The 19,247-nt window shown below is 55.9% G+C and overlaps 1 protein-coding gene across 6 annotated transcripts; it reads right to left on the reverse strand.

The window, feature by feature from the left end:
- Positions 1-702: 702 nt before the first annotated feature.
- Positions 703-18,464, reverse strand: SETDB1 (SET domain bifurcated histone lysine methyltransferase 1). Of its 6 annotated transcripts, none has more exons than XM_041403926.1 (22): positions 18,380-18,464; positions 17,841-18,063; positions 17,452-17,615; positions 16,331-16,368; positions 16,113-16,212; positions 15,649-15,819; positions 15,174-15,375; positions 14,225-14,298; positions 13,751-13,941; positions 13,198-13,372; positions 12,623-12,743; positions 10,422-10,580; positions 8,546-9,148; positions 8,033-8,149; positions 7,608-7,777; positions 6,108-6,730; positions 5,620-5,648; positions 5,402-5,534; positions 4,747-4,897; positions 2,738-2,955; positions 1,769-1,857; positions 703-1,336 (listed from the first exon to the last, which is right to left on the reverse strand). In XM_041403926.1, exons 2-22 carry the CDS (start codon positions 18,050-18,052, stop codon positions 1,219-1,221), a joined length of 3,858 nt encoding a protein of 1,285 aa, XP_041259860.1. In that variant the 5' UTR covers positions 18,053-18,063; positions 18,380-18,464; the 3' UTR covers positions 703-1,218. The 6 variants fall into 6 exon arrangements, with proteins under 6 accessions (XP_041259860.1, XP_041259862.1, XP_041259861.1 ...); XM_041403928.1 differs by having other exon boundaries at positions 2,738-2,952; positions 8,546-9,136; positions 17,449-17,615; XM_041403927.1 differs by having other exon boundaries at positions 8,546-9,136; positions 17,449-17,615.
- Positions 18,465-19,247: the final 783 nt, after the last annotated feature.

A 19,247-nucleotide genomic window follows, 5' to 3' on the forward strand; every position in this document is an offset into this window, starting at 1 on the left:
GTGGACACTCAGGATGGAGCTGGAGCTCCAGGAGGCCCCAGAAAGGTTTTATTTTACAAAGAAAAAAACCCAAAAAACCGGTTATTTAGCAGAAAAGAGCCCAACAAGCCTCCCTTGTGCAGGGCTGCTTGGAGTGGGCTGCGTTGGCTATGGGGGGCTGGGATGGTTGGAATTGACTCCAGCACCTCCTGGATTTTTCCACGTCAGTAACGTGAGATTTGATCCCGGTTTGTCAAACCTCACCTCTTTCATCCAGTCCTCAGGGTGTTTTTTTAAACCCTTTGGATCTGTCCTGGTGCCTTCCCCCTCCCAAACAAAAAGGAAACCCAAGCCCCACTCCTGGGACTGGGGCCTCTCCCTCCCTGCCCTGCCCGGGGACCCGAAGCCAGTCTGGGGCTGTCCCCAGCTCGGGGCTCTCTCACATTTTGGGAGGGCTGCAGATGGGGGCAGGCACCACATCTGCTTCCTCAACAAAATCCCAACCCCTTCCTCTGTAACTTTCCCCAGTGGAAGGCTTTAAGGAGTGTTTGTTGTGAGGAAAGGTGAAGGAAAGGTGAAAATGTGGGAGCTCCTTATTGCTTTGCCTGGGCCCATCCACGCCTGGCATTTTTCCTGCAAACTCCACGGAAACAAAGGTGATGGCAGCAGTTCAACTCTGCTTTTTCAGGGCTCTTTGCTGTGTCTCGAGATCAGGGTGGGTTGTTTTTAATAGAAAAACACACTTTTATTGCTTTTTAGCAACTCAAAGACTCTCTACAGCTCACAGATGAAGACAGATAACTACTTGTTGTCTTTTTTTTTGCCTGAATTCTATAAATCCTGATTGGTCCAGTCTTCCAGGGATTCTTTCCACCACCCTCCCTCCCACTTCCAAGGCCTCAGTCCCAACTGGGAAACACTTCCCAGGAACAGTGGGGAAGCGCTTGCTGCTGGAAAAAGGAGGTTTGTGCCTTAAATTTGGTGGAAAGATGGAAGAGAGCAGGAAAAGCTCATTCCTTGAGAGAGCCTGCTGTCTTGTGGGATAACTGGAGCCTCTGGAATGTGGGAGAAGCCCAGGCGGGCTGGGAATCACCCCCCAGCACAGCCCAAGCCCCTTCCTGCTCTGTGTCCATCTGTGATTTTCCAGCTGAACGGGAGAACTGAGAACTTCTGCAGAAGAAACTTCACCCTCACTGAGGGAAAGTGAGCACCAGGCCTCTGGAGAGGGGCAGGGGGGGCTCAGAGCAGCCGGCCCCGGCAGTCGATGGCCCCGCAGCAGCACAGCAGCTCCTTGCCCTCCACGCTGCCAACCTCGTAGTTGTAATCCCAGGTCAGCTCTGTGCCAGCTCTGATCCGCCTGGGAAGGACAAAAACCACACAGGGTGGGTGAGGAGACTGCTCCAGAAAAGAGGAGAAACTGGATGAGAGAAGGAAGGCACGCTTCCGTGTGAAAGGGATAAAGCTGCCTGAGGAATCCTGTGAGGATTCACTGGAGGAGCAGAGAGGCACACGGCAGGGGTTCACCACGACTCAAAGACTGGGGAGTGAAACCAGAGGGGAAATTGGCTGCTCCGTGCCTCACTCTGCCCTTTGGGAAGGTCTAAAACTGGTGGAAATCACACCAGAATCTCCAGCACAAGAGAGGATCTCACCTACCACCGAGGTTTTCTCTGCACAGCAATGATGGGAAACAGGGAATGGGGTTTCCAGGAGCAGGGAACACCCAGCCCTGGCCACGCTCCCACCAAAACCCAGGAATTCCAGCCCCTCCCAGCACTCCAGGACTCACTTGCTGGCAAAGAAGGCGACCCAGGGGAAGCGAAGGTCGTGGGTGTCCACGAAGACGTTCTGCACGAAGAGGTTTGGGGTGCAGCTGTGCTGTAATGGCAACAGAGAAGAGCCTGAGCTGCTGCCTGGGCAGGGAGGCCGAGCTGCCAGCACTGAACAGAGCTTTATAAACAAGCAGCATTCCTGGTTTGCCTGCCACATCCAGTGGAATCCTGCTGGAACAGGCTGCACGCCCGGGCTGAGTCATAAGATCCACACTCAAAGGTAACGGGCTCTGCAAGGACTGCCAGGGCCGTTCCTGCTCCCACCAGGCTGGAGCAGCTGTTTTTTCACTCAGGAAGGTGCATCATCCTCCCAAACCTGCTCTTTCCCCGCTTCTCCCTCCGCTCCAGGATGAGGCTGAGGCAGCCAGGGAGAAAGGGATGAAATTCCCTGAGGAATCATTCCTGTGAGGATTCACCGGGGGAGCAGAGAGGCACACGGCAGGGATTCACCACGACTCAAAGATGTGGGAGTAAAACAAGAGGGGAAATTGGCTGCTCCGTGCCTCACTCTGCCCTTTGGAAGGTCCAAAACTGGTGGAAGTCACAGCAGGACTGGGGAGGAAGAGCCCCACTGAGCAGTTTGCAGTTCGTTTGAGGGGACTCCCTGGGGGCCCCCTAAACTGCACTGGTAGCAGCAGGCAGGCAAGGAGACCCCACTAATTAGAGGGGTGCTAATTAGATGAGGGTTTATTGGGGGTTCCAACCCCATGAGCAGCACGGTTTCTGAGGGAGAAGGGAGAGGGAAAGAGAGAGCCTGGGGAGAAAAGTGGCCAAGAGAGCGCTCAGCTTAACAGGGAGATTCAACCCGGGAATAAAACTTGGCCCAACGCGATGACAACCACGCCACCCCTCAGGGCAGCATTGCTTGCACCAAAGCCTGCATTCCCCAGGGGTGGAACAGCACTGAACTCAAACGTGGCACTCACGTTGAGGTAGCGGCCCAGGTTGCCCTCGAGCTTGGCGTCGATGATGTAGCAGTTCTCCTCGCCGTCGTAGAACTGCCGCGTGCTGCGGCGCACGGGCCCCGCGCTCTCGCCCTTGTCGGCCGCCGCCAGCGGCGTGGATTTGATGGCGATGCCGTGCGTGGATTTCAGGGCGAAGCCTCGGGTGGATTTCACAGCCACCTGTCTCTTGACGGGACCTGCTGCGAGATGGGATCGTCCAGCAGGGCTGGGAGGCACCCGCTGCTCCAGCCAGGGGTGACAAACGCGTCCGAGCCCAAACACCGCTCCGGGGGGGAACCCGGATCAGCCCAGCCCTGATCCGGGGGGGAACCGGGATCAACCCAGCCCTGATCCGGGATGGATCCTGGATCAACCCAGCCCTGATTCGGGATGGATCCTGGATCAACCCAGCCCTGATCCGGGGGGGAACCAGGATCAACCCAGCCCTGCTCCGGGGTGGATCCTGGATCAACCCAGCCCTGATCCGGGGGGGAACCGGGATCAACCCAGCCCTGATCCGGGATGGAACCGGGATCAACCCAGCCCTGATCCGGGGGAGAACCCGGATCCACCCAGCCCTGATCCGGGGGGGAACCCGGATCAGCCCAGCCCTGATTCGGGATGGATCCTGGAATCCACCCAGCCCTGATTCGGGGTGGATCCTGGATCAACCCAGCCCTGCCCAGCCCTGCTCCAGGATGGATCCTGGAATCCACCCAGCCCTGATTCGGGGTGGATCCTGGATCAACCCAGCCCTGCCCAGCCCTGCTCCAGGATGGATCCTGGAATCCACCCAGCCCTGATTCGGGGTGGATCCTGGATCAACCCAGCCCTGCCCAGCCCTGCTCCAGGATGGATCCTGGAATCCACCCAGCCCTGATTCGGGGTGGATCCTGGATCAACCCAGCCCTGCCCAGCCCTGCTCCAGGATGGATCCTGGAATCCACCCAGCCCTGATTCGGGGTGGATCCTGGATCAACCCAGCCCTGCCCAGCCCTGCTCCAGGATGGATCCTGGAATCCACCCAGCCCTGATTCGGGGTGGATCCTGGATCAACCCAGCCCTGCCCAGCCCTGCTCCAGGATGGATCCTGGAATCCACCCAGCCCTGATTCGGGGTGGATCCTGGATCAACCCAGCCCTGCCCAGCCCTGCTCCAGGATGGATCCTGGAATCCACCCAGCCCTGATTCGGGGTGGATCCTGGATCAACCCAGCCCTGCCCAGCCCTGCTCCAGGATGGATCCTGGAATCCACCCAGCCCTGATTCGGGGTGGATCCTGGATCAACCCAGCCCTGCCCAGCCCTGCTCCAGGATGGATCCTGGAATCCACCCAGCCCTGATTCGGGGTGGATCCTGGATCAACCCAGCCCTGCCCAGCCCTGCTCCAGGATGGATCCTGGAATCCACCCAGCCCTGATTCGGGGTGGATCCTGGATCAACCCAGCCCTGCCCAGCCCTGCTCCAGGATGGATCCTGGAATCCACCCAGCCCTGATTCGGGGTGGATCCTGGATCAACCCAGCCCTGCCCAGCCCTGCTCCAGGATGGATCCTGGATCAACCCAGCCCTGCTCCGGGGTGGATCCTGGATCAGCCCAGCCCTGCCCAGCCCTGCTCCGGGATGGATCCTGGATCAACCCAGCCCTGCTCCAGGATGGCTCCAAGAATCAACCCAGCCCTGCTCCGGGGTGGATCCCAGATCAGCCCAGCCCTGCTCCAGGATGGATCCCGGATCAGCCCAGCCCTGCTGCAGGATGGCTCCAAGAATCAACCCAGCCCTGCTCTGGGGTGGATCCTAGAATCAACCCAGCCCAGCCTGCAGACCCACCACAAGCCTCACTGTTGCTTTTTCTTAAAACACCCAAAAATATCTGCTTTTGAGGAGCAGGTTTTGGAGTTTTGTCTTGCCAAACGCATGGGGAAGGTTCCAAGCTCTTCCTGGTGCTTTCCAACCAAAACTTCTCACCCTCAGCCCTGGTCTCCCACCTCACCTGACCCAGATGATGGATTTTTCTTGTCCTCCTCTTCCTCAGATCCTGAGGAAATGGTCTGGATGTCGTCGCTGTCGTTGGCTGTGCCCGGGGCCTGCCCTGCCCTGTGCTCCTCGTCGCTGTCGGTGCTGCTCGACACCATCAGCACATTCTGGGGACAGGAACAGCTCCTGGAGTGCATCCCAGCCTCCCTTTTCCCAGGAATATGGTGCTCTCCTCCAGCCCACCCCCTCTGCTCCTACCCTTTAGAAAGAGATCCCCCCCCTCTGGGCACCACATCCCACAGGTCAGTGTTTGGAACACCGGGGGGATTTTGGGGGGCTGCTGAGTTCTGCTTGAGATCCTGCAGCGTTAGGTGCTCCAAAGGAAGGGAGAAGTCCCCAAAAAACAAGGATAGCTCACCAGGATGCCTTCCTGCAGATGGCTCTGGCAAACAGTGAGTCCCAGGTGTGCAAACCAAGGTGCCAAATCCCACACTCTCCTCTTTATTCGATTGTCCAGATCCACAAAAGACCCCCCCCCCCAAAATCCAAAGGCAATCGACTGCCCTCCAGGAAATCACAGCTCAGCTGGGAACCAAAGGCAGAAAACAACCCAAAAGAAGGCTGAAGAAGGGGCTTGGGGGTGGCCCCTCCAGCCTGGGGGTCTCACTCACCTCTGAGGTGGGCGGTGGGGCCAGGGATCGCCGGCGGCTCTGCAGCAGCACGGTCCCGCTCAGCGGCCTGCGGATCCCCTCCAGCCTGGGAGGGCAGGGGTTGTAGCCATACCTCCTTCCCAGGCTGCTCAGCCTGCAGGGACAAGAGCAGCTCACACCTGCATCTCCAGGGAAACTGTCCACAGGCCAGGTGGAAAAAACGATTTAAGGAATCTTACCCAGGAATTTTGGTTGATTCTTCAGGTTCCTGCGGAGGGGAGAAGGACAGATGATTGGAATCTCTCCCTTCTTGAGCACTCTCCTGCCTTTCTATGGAATTGTTCCCCAAAATGCCAGCCCAGGAGGGAGATGCTGCCTGTCCCCACACTCAACGTGACACCCAGCATGGAGATGCCCCTCCCTGGAGGACTCCAAGTGCCCTCCCTGGAGCAGGGAGTGGACAGGGACCACCTCCATGTCCCTGCTGTCCCCAGCTGTGTCCCTCAGGTCCCCAGGCAGAAGGATGTTCAGCTCTGCTCTCATCAAGTGACTTATGCAGCCTCTTGTGCCACGAACTCCCTCCCTGGGAGGGGCAAAGCCAGAGAAGCCAGGGGAGCTGAGCACAGGGACATCCAAGAGCCCCACAGTCCCCCTGGATGTGCTGCATGGGTAGAAGAGCCCCTGGAGCAGGAGCACCTCCCTGCCTTTAACTCTCCCATTCCCTCACCTCCTTCTTGGCCACCTTTGCCTCTCCATTCAGACCTCCTGGCGTGGAAGCACAGCCCTTCTCCCTCTCCACAGAGATCTCCATCTTCACAGCCTTGCCTTCTCCCCCTTCTCCCACCCTGAACGACGAGGCGCCGTCACCGTCCTGGAAGCTCTCCGCCACGTTGTTAGAGCTCAACCACGAGGCCACCTTGCTCTTGGAGATCTCCTCAGCCGCGGGCAGCTTGCAGGGGGGAGCCGTGGCGGGCTCCTCGTGGCCGAGGGGCCGCGTGAGCCCCGAGTCCTTGGAGGCCGCCTCCGAGGGGCCGTGGTCGCGCTGGCCGCGCGTCTGCCGGCGCGTGGCGTAGCTGCGCGGCACCGAGCTGGCGCCGAAGCTCTCGTCCTTGCAGAAGTTGTCGTCGGAGCTGTCCTCGTTGGACTCCTCCAGCTCCTCCGTGCCCGTGTTCTCCTCGTCGTCGTCGTCGTCCTTGAGGTCCACGCCGCTGTTGTCCGAGGAGCACTTGGCGTCGCTCTCGTAGCCCTCCTTGAAGTTCTCCACGCTCTCGATGTGGTCCAGGTTGGCAAAGTACTCGTCACCCATCTCCAGCCCCTCTTTGTCGGCGAAGTCATCCGTCAGGATTTTCCCTGGGGGGTAGAAAATGAAGGGTGAGTTTTCTCTTTTGTCCTCTCCAAAGCTCACTGAGGAGAAAACAGGGATGACACCACTTACATTCTGGGAAATGACAACACAACCCCGTCTGTTGATGTAACAAAACCCTGAAGCTTGTGGTTGAGCTAAAATCAAGATTTTTCAGCCCGGAAATCACTACAGAGCAGCTCAAGCAGAGCCTTGGAAGGGCTGGGAGAGCAGAGAGGCAGCAGCTCTGGCTGTGGGTGGCTCTGTTCCAGAGCCAACACAACTTCTGCATCTCGTGGGCTGTGCCGGGCCCGGCCGGTTTGCTGAGCACAGGAAGCAGGGCTGGGGCTGGGTCACCTCAAGGACAGCCCAGGGGACATCTTGTGACACTGGCACTGCCACCACAAGGGTTCTGCAGTGTTGGGCAAGTTCATCAGCTCAGCTTTCACCCTCCAATCCCCAAAACGGGCGTGGCAGGAGCTTCACACCCCCTTCTGCTGCACTTTGGAATCAGGGAATCATGGAGGTTGGAAGAGCTTCTGAGTCCCACTGTTCCCCCCAGCACTGAGCCACGTCCCCAAGTGCCACCTCCACGTGCTTTTGAGCAGTTTCAGTGACAGTGACTCTACCACCTCCCTGGGCAACCTGACCACCCTTCCCAGGAAGAAATTTTCCTGAACGTCCAACTTAAACCTCCCCAGGGCGTTGGAGAGGGCCAAAAGATCCCACCTGAGCCTCCTCTTCTCCACGATGAACCCACCCAGCTTCCTCAGGAGCTCTCCAGACCCTTCTCCCTGTGCTCCAACCCCTTCCCCAGCTCCATTCCCATCTCTGGCTACCCCTCTTTCCACAGCAGAGTTTTCCACGTGCCAGGTGAGCTCCCACCTGCATAGATGCAGACGAAGGAGCCCTTGGCGATGTCGTCGAGGCAGCGAATGCCCCAACCTTTGTTCTGGGTCTTGAAGAGCTGCAGCCGCACCTGGAGGCCGTGCTGCACCAGGCGGTTGGTGCACATGTTCACGTTGCACTTGCACCTCTTGTTGCACTCATAAACACTGGAAGAAAGGAGAAGGAGAATTTCCAGGATGAAGAAACACCCCAAAGTCCGTGGCTGTTGGCAGTGCTGGGGTTATGCACAGAAATCCCAGAGGACCAGGCTTGGAGGAATCCATGTTCTGGATGATCCTCAAGGTCCCTTCCAACCCAAACCATTCCACAGTTGGAAGAACCAAGACCAGAGGCACTGGGATAGCCAGGAGCAACTCCCTCTCAGTGGATCTGGGGCTGGTGCTTGTGAGGGATCTGCTCACCCTGTTGGAAGACACTCCTCCAGCCGCTTGTGCTGGTAGCCTGAGTTGGGGTTGATTTGCCCCCCAGGGGTGCAGCCACTGGCCTGGATGGTCAGCTGGTGACAGGCACACCTGGATCTGCAGGGAGACACAGGAAAAGATCAATCTGGAGACAGGAAAATAAATCACAACTTTAGGCAGAGATGGGCACAAAGGGTTTGACTTGGAATCAAAGCAAGAGAAGTGGTTTGATTCCACTCCATTCCAAGAGAAGCTGTGGGTTTCTCATCCCTGGAAGTGCCCAAGGCCAGGTTGGACGGGACTTGGAAAAACCTGGGATAGCAGAAGGTGTCCCTGCCCACGTCAGGAGTTGGAACTGGATGATTTTTAACGTCCCTCCCAACCCAAACCACAAAACCTGCAACGAACTAACCCGCACGGGTTCAAATCCCAGACCAAACCCACCTTGGGGGCATTCCCTGGGCACCTCACACGGCCCCAGTGCTGTCCCCTCACCCAGCAGCAGTCACCTACTTGTCCCTGCAGCCATCCTTGCAGTCACATCCCACGAGGAACTCCCAGCTGGTGTTGATGTACACCCCTTTCCCGGGGATCCTCTCCTTGCTGTAAGCCACCTGCGGCGGCGGCGTGCTGTCGATCTCGTTGACGCACGACAGGGGCACGTCCTCCTTGCCCTTGGTGATGTCCGCAATGTAGTAGTAGGGCTTGTAAGGCTGGAACTTGCGATCCACCAGCACGTAGGGATCCAGGCAGAACATCTCCAGGAACAAGAAGTCGCAGTCCGTCTCGAAGAGGTAGCGCTCGATCTCGTGCATGGAGCGCAGGCAGAGCCCGCAGGGCGTCTTGTAGAGCACGTGGAAGCCCATCTTGCGGTTGACGCGGCGCCGCGCCGTCATGCGGCGGAAGTCGTAGAGCAGCGGGATGAGCAGCGGGTTGCGGCTGCGGTACTGGTCGCTGCGCACCGGCCGCACCCGCGCCAGGCAGTCGTAGTTGCACACGTGGGGGAAGTAGAAGGTTTTCTCCAGAGGGGCGCGGTAGGAAGGCTCGTTGGGAACGCGGTCCATCATCCCGTGGAAGGGCTGGGAGGGGACGCCGCTGGGGACGCTGCTGGGGACGCTGCGGGGAGAGATGGGGTTAAGGGATGGGTAGGGAGAGAGAATGGACACGAGGCCAGGTGGGCAACAGAACCTGGCTTAGAACAGCCACTGTGTGACCAGCAAGATCTGGGGGGTCAGGCACTGTGAGGGGAGAGATGGGGTTAAGGGATGGGTAGGGAGAGAGAATGGACCCGAGGCCAGGTGGGCAACAGGACATAGGTTAGAACAGCCACTGACCAGCAGGACCTGGGGGGTCAGGCATTGGGAGGGGAGAGATGGGGTTAAGGGAGGGGTAGGGAGAGAGAATGGACCCGAGGCCAGGTGGGCAACAGGACATAGGTTAGAACAGCCACTGACCAGCAGGACCTGGGGGGTCAGGCATTGGGAGGGGAGAGATGGGGTTAAGGGAGGGGTAGGGAGAGAGAATGGACCCGAGGCCAGGTGGGCAACAGGACATAGGTTAGAACAGCCACTGACCAGCAGGACCTGGGGGGTCAGGCATTGGGAGGGGAGAGATGGGGTTAAGGGAGGGGTAGGGAGAGAGAATGGACCCGAGGCCAGGTGGGCAACAGGACATAGGTTAGAACAGCCACTGACCAGCAGGACCTGGGGGGTCAGGCATTGGGAGGGGAGAGATGGGGTTAAGGGAGGGGTAGGGAGAGAGAATGGACACGAGGCCAGGTGGGCAACCGAACCTGGCTTAGAACAGCCACTGTGTGACCAGAAGGATCTGGGGGTCAGGCATTGGGAGGGGAGAGATGGGGTTAAGGGATAGGTAGGGAGAGAGAATGGACACGAGGCCAGGTGGGCAACCGAACCTGGCTTAGAACAGCCACTGTGTGACCGGAAGGATCTGGGGGTCAGGCATTGGGAGGGGAGAGATGGGGTTAAGGGATAGGTAGGGAGAGAGAATGGACACGAGGCCAGGTGGGCAACAGGACATGGGGTAGAACAGCCACTGACCAGCAGGACACGAGGGGTCAGGCACTGGGAGGTGGTGAAGTCACCAACGCTCTAAGCGCTCAAAGCACAAGTGGATGTGGCACTTGGGGACAGTGCTCTTGACCCCCAAAACCCAAAGGAAATCGACTGCCCTCCAGGAAATCACAGCTGCTTGGCAGTGCTGGGGGGGGACTCCATGAACCCAGAGGCTTTTCCAGCCTCAGTGACTCCACCTCTCCACGACGTGAGCTGCTGAATCCCCGACCCACCAGCACGCACAGGCCCCACACGTGTCCCACCACCCCAGATGGGAGGACTCAGGGATGTGTCCCACCCAGAGCTCTGCTCACCGGTGCTGCGGGGCTGGGAGGGCCCTCCCAGCTGCTGGGGTGTCCCCGAGGACAGGGGAGGACGGGGACGAGTGCCCGGAGCCCACGGAGCCAGGACGGAAGGAAGTGCTTTTCTTGGCCACCTGCTTTCTGCCCTGGGCCAGCTGGGTGTCGGAGCACCTGCAGGAGGGAAGAAGTTGATTTGGAACGTGGCAAAACAAAATAACACTGGGAATCAAAGTAACACTGCCCCGTGGAATTCAGAAACCCACGGGAATCCCAGCAGTGGCTTTTTAACTGATAAGTGTGAAAATCAGCCCATTTCTGCTACAGCAATCCCACAAGCACTCAGAATTTCAGAACTCAGCTGCAGCTCCAAGTGATTTCTGATTTTGAAATAACAAGGATGCCCAAGGCCTTAATCCCAGGAAGCTGGACAAACCAGGCCATGAAGAAACCCCTGGGCTAGCAGAAAACAGTTTCTAGAAGCTCAGCCAGGCTTGAGCAGGAGGAACAAATCCAGAGGATTCTCTTGCAAGGACTAAAGAACAAGACAAGATTGTGCAAGGAAGTGTGATAACATCCCTGATGAAAGAGCTAGTAAGGGCTGTAAAAAAACCAGGTTTCAGGGGTTTTCAATCAACTGCAGGTTTCCAAACCATTCCAGGAGGTTTTCAACCCATTTACATCAATAAAACAGAAAACTACACCAAACCAGCTGCTGAAGAGGAAAAACTGTGAAGTTACTGGGGAGAAGGGGAGGAGACAAAGAGAGCAGGAAGGGATGAGGGTTTCTGCCAACAGCTGCCTGAAAGCAAAGTGTTCAAACACATCTCAAAAAGAGCAAGAGGAAAAATGGGCTTAAACCAGCCAGAAGTGGTGACAACACCGAGAAGAACTTGAAAGAGGGGGGAGAAACCCAGGCTTTCCTCAGAGGAAACAAAACACCAGAGTGAGGAGACTGTTCTTAGTTTTAATAATCTGAAATCCAAGTGTTTGAACCCCACAGAATCCCTGGGACCAGCATGGACACGGCCAGGCCTGGCTGCCTCCTTCCCTCACAGTTGGGATTTAAGGGCAGGGAAGCAGCTACACAAAAACCACATCCTAAAGACAAGCCCAAAAGGGAAAAAAATTTCCTTGTAAAGCACTGCAAGGCCTGAATGGGAAAGGATTCAGTGATGACACATGAGGCTGCAGGTCCAGCTTGGTTGTCTTCGTGTTGTGACACTGCCCATGGTCCCGGGGGGTCCCAGTCCCAGCCCAGCTCTTCCCTGCACATGGGGGACCTGCAGGGGTGGGGGCCCAGCTGTGCACTCCAGCACCTCCCTCAGCATCCAGAATCTCTCTGGCATTATGGAAAAGGTGATGTTCTTGTGGCTTCCACTCCCAAATCCTGGTGAGACCAGCACAGAGGGAGCGTTTCCAGGGGTAAATTAGGTTATATTGCACTGCTGCTTGGAGAGGAGCCCCCAAGCCCCTCAGCTGGGGCAGGTGGGGTCTGAGCTGCTGCTACACCTGGAAAGCCTGTGGGGAGTAAAGATTGACCTCCTGCACAGGCTGCTGACACCTGGGACATGTCCTGCCTCCCTCGTGCCCCACCAGCAGGGCACAGTCAGGGCAGAAGACATGCTGGCACGGGGGGGCCCGGCGGCCGAAAATCCGGACGGGAAATCCGCAGCGCTGGCAACAACGAACTGGGAGAGCCTCTCCCTCCCCTAACAGGTCCCCGAGCACATTCCCAGGTTCCCTGGTGTCCTCCAACACACTCCCTTCATCACCAAGCCGAGCTCCTCCTTCCTCCAGGCCTCCTTCAGCCTGCAGCTCCGGGAATGTCCCCCTTGGGCCCCTGGGGTCAGCGAGCAGGTCAGTCCAAGTGGAGGGACACAAGGCAGCCGGGGGCCAGCGCCTGGATCGTGACACGAGGGAGCAATTCAGGTTTGGGGAAGAGAAAGAGCAAAGGTCTCATTTGGAAAGGTGAGTGCGAAGCTTTAGCCCTGAGGAGGAATATTTGGCTCGGGGAGTTGTTGGCTCTCAGCTCCCGCCCCCAGTTATTCATCCAGCAGCTTTAGGTGAAAGTTTTCCCCCAAAATCACGGCTAAAGCCATGGAGGACACCTGCACCTGAGGATTCCTCTGCACAGAAAAGGTGGTGCCTGAGAGAGCTGAGTGCTGGAGAGAAGCAAAGAGGTGGAAGGTGCTGGAGGTGGCTCTGGTACTTACTCCATCTCTGCAGGCTGAGGAGATGCAGGACGTGCAGCTGGCTGTGGAGCCTTGTACTGGGGACCAGCTCCTGCTAAATCCTGGGTGTACTGCACCACGGGGCCCTTGCTCCTCACAGCACCTGGTGGGGAAGGTGAGAAGACAGAGAGTCAGCAGGAAAAATCCCTAATGTTGTCCCAAGTTGGTTATACAGGCCCCAAAACACTGACTTGTTCCTGGAAGGAAGCAAAACAGAGGGATTTAGGATTAATGGTGGGACATCACTGAGATCAGAGCACAGCAACTCCCCCAAAAAATCTGGTCACTTCACCCAAGTGCAGTTTGGTTTTGTGGCATTATTCCAGGAGAAAAATCCCACTGGCAATCTGAATCTCCTATGCCAGAGGACAAAAACCCTGGAAATCTAAATCTCCTTAGACTCACTGGAAATCTGAAATCTCCTGTCAGAACAAAGGAAAAAAACCCAAAACCTTGAAACCTGAAATCTCCATGAACTCTGCTAAAAAACCCACCAAACCCAAAGCACCCTCCAGTTCAATCCCAGGATCTAAATGAAACCAAAAGATGCCACCAACCAACGTTGGGACGAGTCCTGGTTTGCCCACTCTGCTTCTTTTCCTGGGTGGAAGCTGAAGTTTTCATGCTGAACATGGGCTCGAGGCGTGTGGAACCTCGGTAAATCCACTCACAACGTCTGTCCTCTTGTGGGAACGAGAAGGAAACACCTGCAGTTCCCATGGGAAGAGCTTCCTGGAGTGAGACACAGAGAGAGCACAAGGAGACAACGATGAGCATTGACAAACAGCCGTCAAAAAGACAATAAATTGTCAAATGCAATTATTTATGTTGAAATCTCTAATCAGGTATTAGGGAAAATTTCTTCCTGGAAAGGGTGTTCATGTCCTGGGCAGGCTGATCAGGCAGTGGTGGAGTTACTGTCCCTGGAATTGTCCAAAATTGCCCAAAACCCCTGTGGCTGTGGCACTTGGACACATGGTTCAGGGCCTCAGACTCCAAGATCCCAGAGGTTCTTCCAACCTCAATTATTTCCACGATTAGCAAGGAAAACAGAACTGATCAAATCCCCAACCTCAAATTCAATCCTAATGGGAAAAGGGAAATTCCTACCAGGAAAAGGATTTTCACCAGACTTCCATCCACTTCTTCCACTCTGGATTTCCACCAGGTCCCTTCCCACTCGGTTTTGATCAGCTGCCCATTCTTCAGCAGCACCATGGGTCGGTTGGGGTAGGCAGTGATGTATTCCTCAATGAAATCCCGACAGGAAACATCCTCAATGTCTTCCCAAGCTTTTTTCACTGGTTGGAAAGGGACACATGGGAGAAAAGAAATAGGATAAAACAGAGAGAACATTTAATTTTTTTTTTTTTTTTTAGGATATCTCAGGTGCATTTTTACTAAGGTCAACCAAGGGGTGATCCCGAGGGCTGGAATGTTGGTGGTGGGGCATCCTGAACCCACCCTGGCAATAAACCAGGATTTCAGATGTCTTCAGGCTCAGCACCACAAGGGACACACCCGTTTTTGGACCCAGGCTCTTCCCAAAAGCTCAGCAGGCCAGGAGGGGCAGGGATCACTCACGTGGCCTGCAGACTGGGTACAGCTCCCACTCCTTCACGTACGACGCGTAGCCATCGTCGAAGAAGATCAGGAACCTGGAAAACAAAGGGGAATCAGGAATGGGAGCTGAAGAGAACACCACAGAATGCAAGTGGAGAACCTCTCCTGCTCCTCCTGGAGACAGCCCAGTGCTGGGTGAGGATAGAATGAAGAGCTACAAATGCTCCCTGTGCTCCCCACGGCTGCTCAAACAGCACAATTCCCAGCCAGGCGCTTTTCCTCTGCTCCAAACCCCCTCTGTGCCCCAGGAAAGGGAGATAAAGGAAGAGAAAATGTTTAATTGCTGCTGGTTTCTGCAGGGAAGATGGAGTGCCTCTGAGTAAGGACTCCAAGCCCTGGAGCTGTACAAAAGCTGCAGGATGAGGGATCAGCATCACAACCAGGAGAGAAGTTGCACTTTGAGTATCAAATTCAGCTAATTTTCAGTTATTAAACACAGGTCAGATAAAATCCAGCACAATTTACATCAGATCCAGGGAGATAAAATCCTTTATCAATCACTTCAGGAAAACCACAAACCTTTATTTTAATAGATCACAGCAGCCTTGCCCTTTTTCATTCCCAAAAAAGCTGCTCCAAACCTGCTCCTTCTCCTCCTGAAGAGCTTTGCCACCACCACTGCCACTCTTCCCTCCCAGGGCTCCTACTTCCTCCCACTGTTTCATGCCTCAAGGAGCCCAGACTCAACATTTGGGTGGTAATTTAAATAAATTAACAAATCTAATTCCTGACTCAGGGCCACGAGCAAGAGTGGAAAGATAAGAAAGATGAAGGAAGTCAGAACAGCATTCCTGGTGAGGTCTCAATTCAGCACCTAGAGATTATTCAAACAAACCCTTTCATTTTTTGACCTAAAACAAAAATAAAAAAACAGAGATGGGGGTGCACGACCATGGGGAACAAGGAATACCTGTCTTTATTCTTGACATTGGGGGTCTCAGCCACGATGCCAGCATAGAGCCACATCTGATTGCCATCCTTGTACCTGGCCACCACCCTCCTGCCCACGTGGTGCCTCTCAGCAGACGGGTGGTAATCGTAGGCAATGTGGTTGCCCGAGAGCAAACTCTTTCCTTTGTTATCAAATTTCACTTTGTATTTCTTGCCAGCACCTGGAAAGAAGTTTTAAAGCAAGCAGGAGATAAATAAAAGGGAAAATAAACAAAAGGCAAGTGATTTCACAGCAGAATTCCGTCGCTCTGGGTCACTCTGAGATCGTTTATTCGGAATTAATTCAGAATTCATTTCAAAGCCCTTCAGGATTTAATTTGGAGGATGAAGCAGTGGAGGTGTGTTGCTCCTACAATCCTTTCCAGGTGACATCAGATGCTCTGACACCTTTTCAGCCAGGTTTCCCACCCAAAATCCCAGGAAAGCCCACATACCAACTGGCTGGATGGCAATCAACGTCCCCTTGTGCCACGTCTTGGTTCTTTTTTTCCCCAAAATCCTCATGCCCACTTTGAGGTCCCCATCAGTGCTGAGATCATTGCTAGGGGCTGCAGGGACAGTGACAGGCTGGGCAGTGCCAGGAGGTTCCTGAGGGGGCTGTGCATCTACCAAGGAACAACAGCAGAAAGTCAGTTCTAAATCACCCAAAGCACAGCTGGAAGCACAGTTCTGGAAGAAGAATTCCTGGTTTTCTTCCTCTCAGGCAGCTCAAGTGCCTCCTTTTTACTGAATGGAAACAGCTTGGGAAAAAAAAGCAGGAATTCAGAACCAATACACCCTGAATTAGAGTAGCAGCTTGGGATCAATAAATATGAATGGAGATTTCCAGCAGGGAAAGCAGATCATTGTTTTTCCATTTTGGGAAGCAAGGGCACACAGCCCCTGGAAGCTCCCACACCTTTCTGTGCTTCCTGCAAGTTGGTTTTCTTGTTTACAGCATCCATGAATTTCGCAACATCCCGGGCAGATTTCCTCATGGCAGCCATTGCTTCCCTCAGCTGGAGGAAAGAGAAAGGAAACACAGAAAAACTTTTGGTTTTTTGCACCTAATACGACGTTGTGTCTCAGGAAAACCCCACATGAGGAAACATCTCTAGGCAGGGCCTCCCCACTCACCAGACTCTGATCCCTGGAGATTCTGGGACTGCTGCTGCCTGAGAGTGAAGAGAAAACTGGTTTAAAACCTTTAGTGGAAAAAAAATCCATCCTGATTAAACCACAGAGAGCAGAGGGAACAGGGAAAAGTGCCCATCCCAAATCCCTGCCAGGAAAGCCAAGCAGACAAGGCTTTTCCTCAGCCACCTCTCCTCATGTGGGATCATGGGGACAACAGTGAGGCAGGTGGGAAAAGAGTGAAATCCCAGCTGGGGACTCCAGGAATCCTGGGATTCCAGGAATTCTGGGACACAGACAGCATCTGGCAGATGCTCCCCATGAGCTAAGGGCATTCCTTTGTCCCCAACCCTCCCCTGGCTCTGCTGGGGACACTGAACTGCATTTTTGGGACACAAACAGGGTCTGGCAGATTCTCCCCACAAGCTAAGAGCACTCCCTTGTCCCCAGCCCTCCCATGGCCCTGCTGGGGACACTGAACTGCATTTTTGGGTCACAAACTGAACTGAACTGTGTTTTTGGGGCACAAACTGAACTCAACTGCATTTTTGGGACACAAACTGAACTCAACTGCATTTTTGGGACACAAACTGAACTCAACTGCATTTTTGGGACACAAACAGGATCTGGCAGATTCTCCCCACGAGCTAAGGGCACTCCCTTGTCCCCAGCCCTCCCCTGGCCCTCCTGGGGACACTGAACTGCATTTTTGGGTCACAAACTGAACTGAACTGTGTTTTTGGGACACAAACTGAACTCAACTGCGTTTTTGGGACACAAACAGGGTCTGGCAGATGCTCCCCACGAGCTAAGGGCACTGCCTTGTCCCCAGCCCTCCCCTGGCCCTGCTGGGGGTACTGAATTGTTTTTGGGACACAAACAGGGTCTGGCAGATGCTCCCCACGAGCTAAGGGCACTGCCTTGTCCCCAGCCCTGCCCTGGCCCTGCTGGGACACTGAACTGTGCTTTTGGGTCACAAACTGAACTGAACTGCATTTTTGGGACACAAACTGAACTCAACTGCGTTTTTGGGACACAAACAGGGTCTGGCAGATTCTCCCCACGCGCTAAGGGCACTGCCTTGTCCCCAGCCCTGCCCTGGCCCTGCTGGGACACTGAACTGCCTTTCCAGCCCGAGTCCACGCTCATGACATCGTCGTCCTCCTCGTCCGGGATCTCGATCACTTCCATGGCCGCCGGCGCCTCGTCCTCCGAGCTGCTCTCCCGGAACTGCAGGCCCATCATGGAGTACAGCTCCTTGGCCAGCGTCTCGCACTTGTCCATGGCCCTGGGGGAGGGAGTGCCCCCTGAATTCCACAGAGAGCTACCCCTGACTGCTGAGGGAGGGCTGAGCCAGCTGAGGGGAGCGTCCACAGGAAGGGTTTAAAGCCTTGGGGGGAAAGTTGTGAGGGTGCCTCATCAAGCAGCCACGCCGTGGGTCTGCCCTCAAGGGAAGGGAGCAGCCCCCCACGCCCCCCTGCTGGGAATTCCAGCTGGTTCCAGGCCCACCCACCTCACAGCGTCATCAATGAGCTGGTCAACGTGGGCCACCTCCTCCTCCTTGTGCCTCATGCACTGCTCCAGCTCCTCCAGCTGCTGCTTCCGCTGCCTCACCCACTCGGAATTCTCCACTTCTTTGTCGATGATCTCCCGGAGCTCCTCCATGGAGATGCCCAGCTCCTCCATCACCTCCTCCTGCAGCTCCTTGATGTCCTGGGAATCCATCTCTGCCGCACCTGAGGCCAGGGGAGGAAGGTGAGCTGAGCAAGGAGAGGTCGGAGAGGGAGACCATGGGAGCTCTTTCACCCTTTCCCACCTTCCTCTGCCCCAATGTCCCCTCAGAGACCCTCCCCGATCCACTCACAGCCCCTCCGGTCCCCTCACAGCCCTCCCCGGTTCCCTCACAGCCCCCCCAGGTCCCCTCATTACCCCACACCGGGTGCCCCTCATCCCCTCCCAGCCCTGTCCGTCCACCCCGCTCTCTCACAGACTCTCACAGACCCTCACAGGCGATAAAGTTCCCCTCAGCCCCGGCCGCTCTTCCTCACTCACCACCGCCGGTCCCGGGGAACCGGAGCAGAACCGGAGCAGAGCCCGGCGCGCCCGCCGCGTGACGTCACTTCCTGCGCGCTGCCCGCGCCTGGCTCCCCCTGGCGGTCCGGAGTGGCGAGGGGGGGGCGGGAAAGAAACCCCCGAAATTTGGGAATAAATGAATTCCTCTGGGAATCGGGGGGATAAATCCCACGGGAATCGGCAATTCGGGGAATTGACCGCAGTGCCCGGGAGCTGCCGCCAACGGCCGGCCCCGTTTAAGTTATAAATCAGGGATGTAAAGACCGGGAAAGCCGCGGTTCGTCCCTGAGGCGGCCCCGGTTCGTTCCTGAGGGGCCTCCGGAGCCTCGGGGACTGTTTGGGGCCGTTGGAGCCGTTACCGGATCCCCCCAGAACGATCCTTTAACCGCCACCTCGGAGGGGTTTGAAACCCGGGGGGGGACATGGGGGAAGGGGGAGTAATGGGGGAAATAGGGGGCAATGGGGAAAAGGGGGGAATAGGGGGAGAATGGGGAAAATAGGGAGCAATGGGAGAAATATGGGGCAATGGGGAAAATGGGGGAAAATGGAGAATGGAGGGAATGGGAGGAATGGGGAGTTAATGGGGAGAATGGGGAAATTGGGGAGCAATGAGGAAAATAGGGAAAAATTGGGGAAATTGGGGACTGGGGAGCAATGGGGGGAATGGGGGAAAAAGGGAGCAATGGGGGAAATTGGGCAATAATGGGGGAAATGGGGAATTAATGGGGGGAAATGGGGAAATTGGGGAGCAATGAGGAAAATAGGGAAAAATTGGGGAAATTGGGGACTGGGGAGCAATGGGGGGAATGGGGGAAAAAGGGAGCAATGGGGGAAATTGGGGAGCAAT

The sequence above is a fragment of the Onychostruthus taczanowskii genome, unplaced genomic scaffold, assembly GCF_017590055.1.
Source record: "Onychostruthus taczanowskii isolate IOZ18803 unplaced genomic scaffold, ASM1759005v1 scaffold207, whole genome shotgun sequence".
NCBI lineage: Eukaryota > Metazoa > Chordata > Aves > Passeriformes > Passeridae > Onychostruthus > Onychostruthus taczanowskii.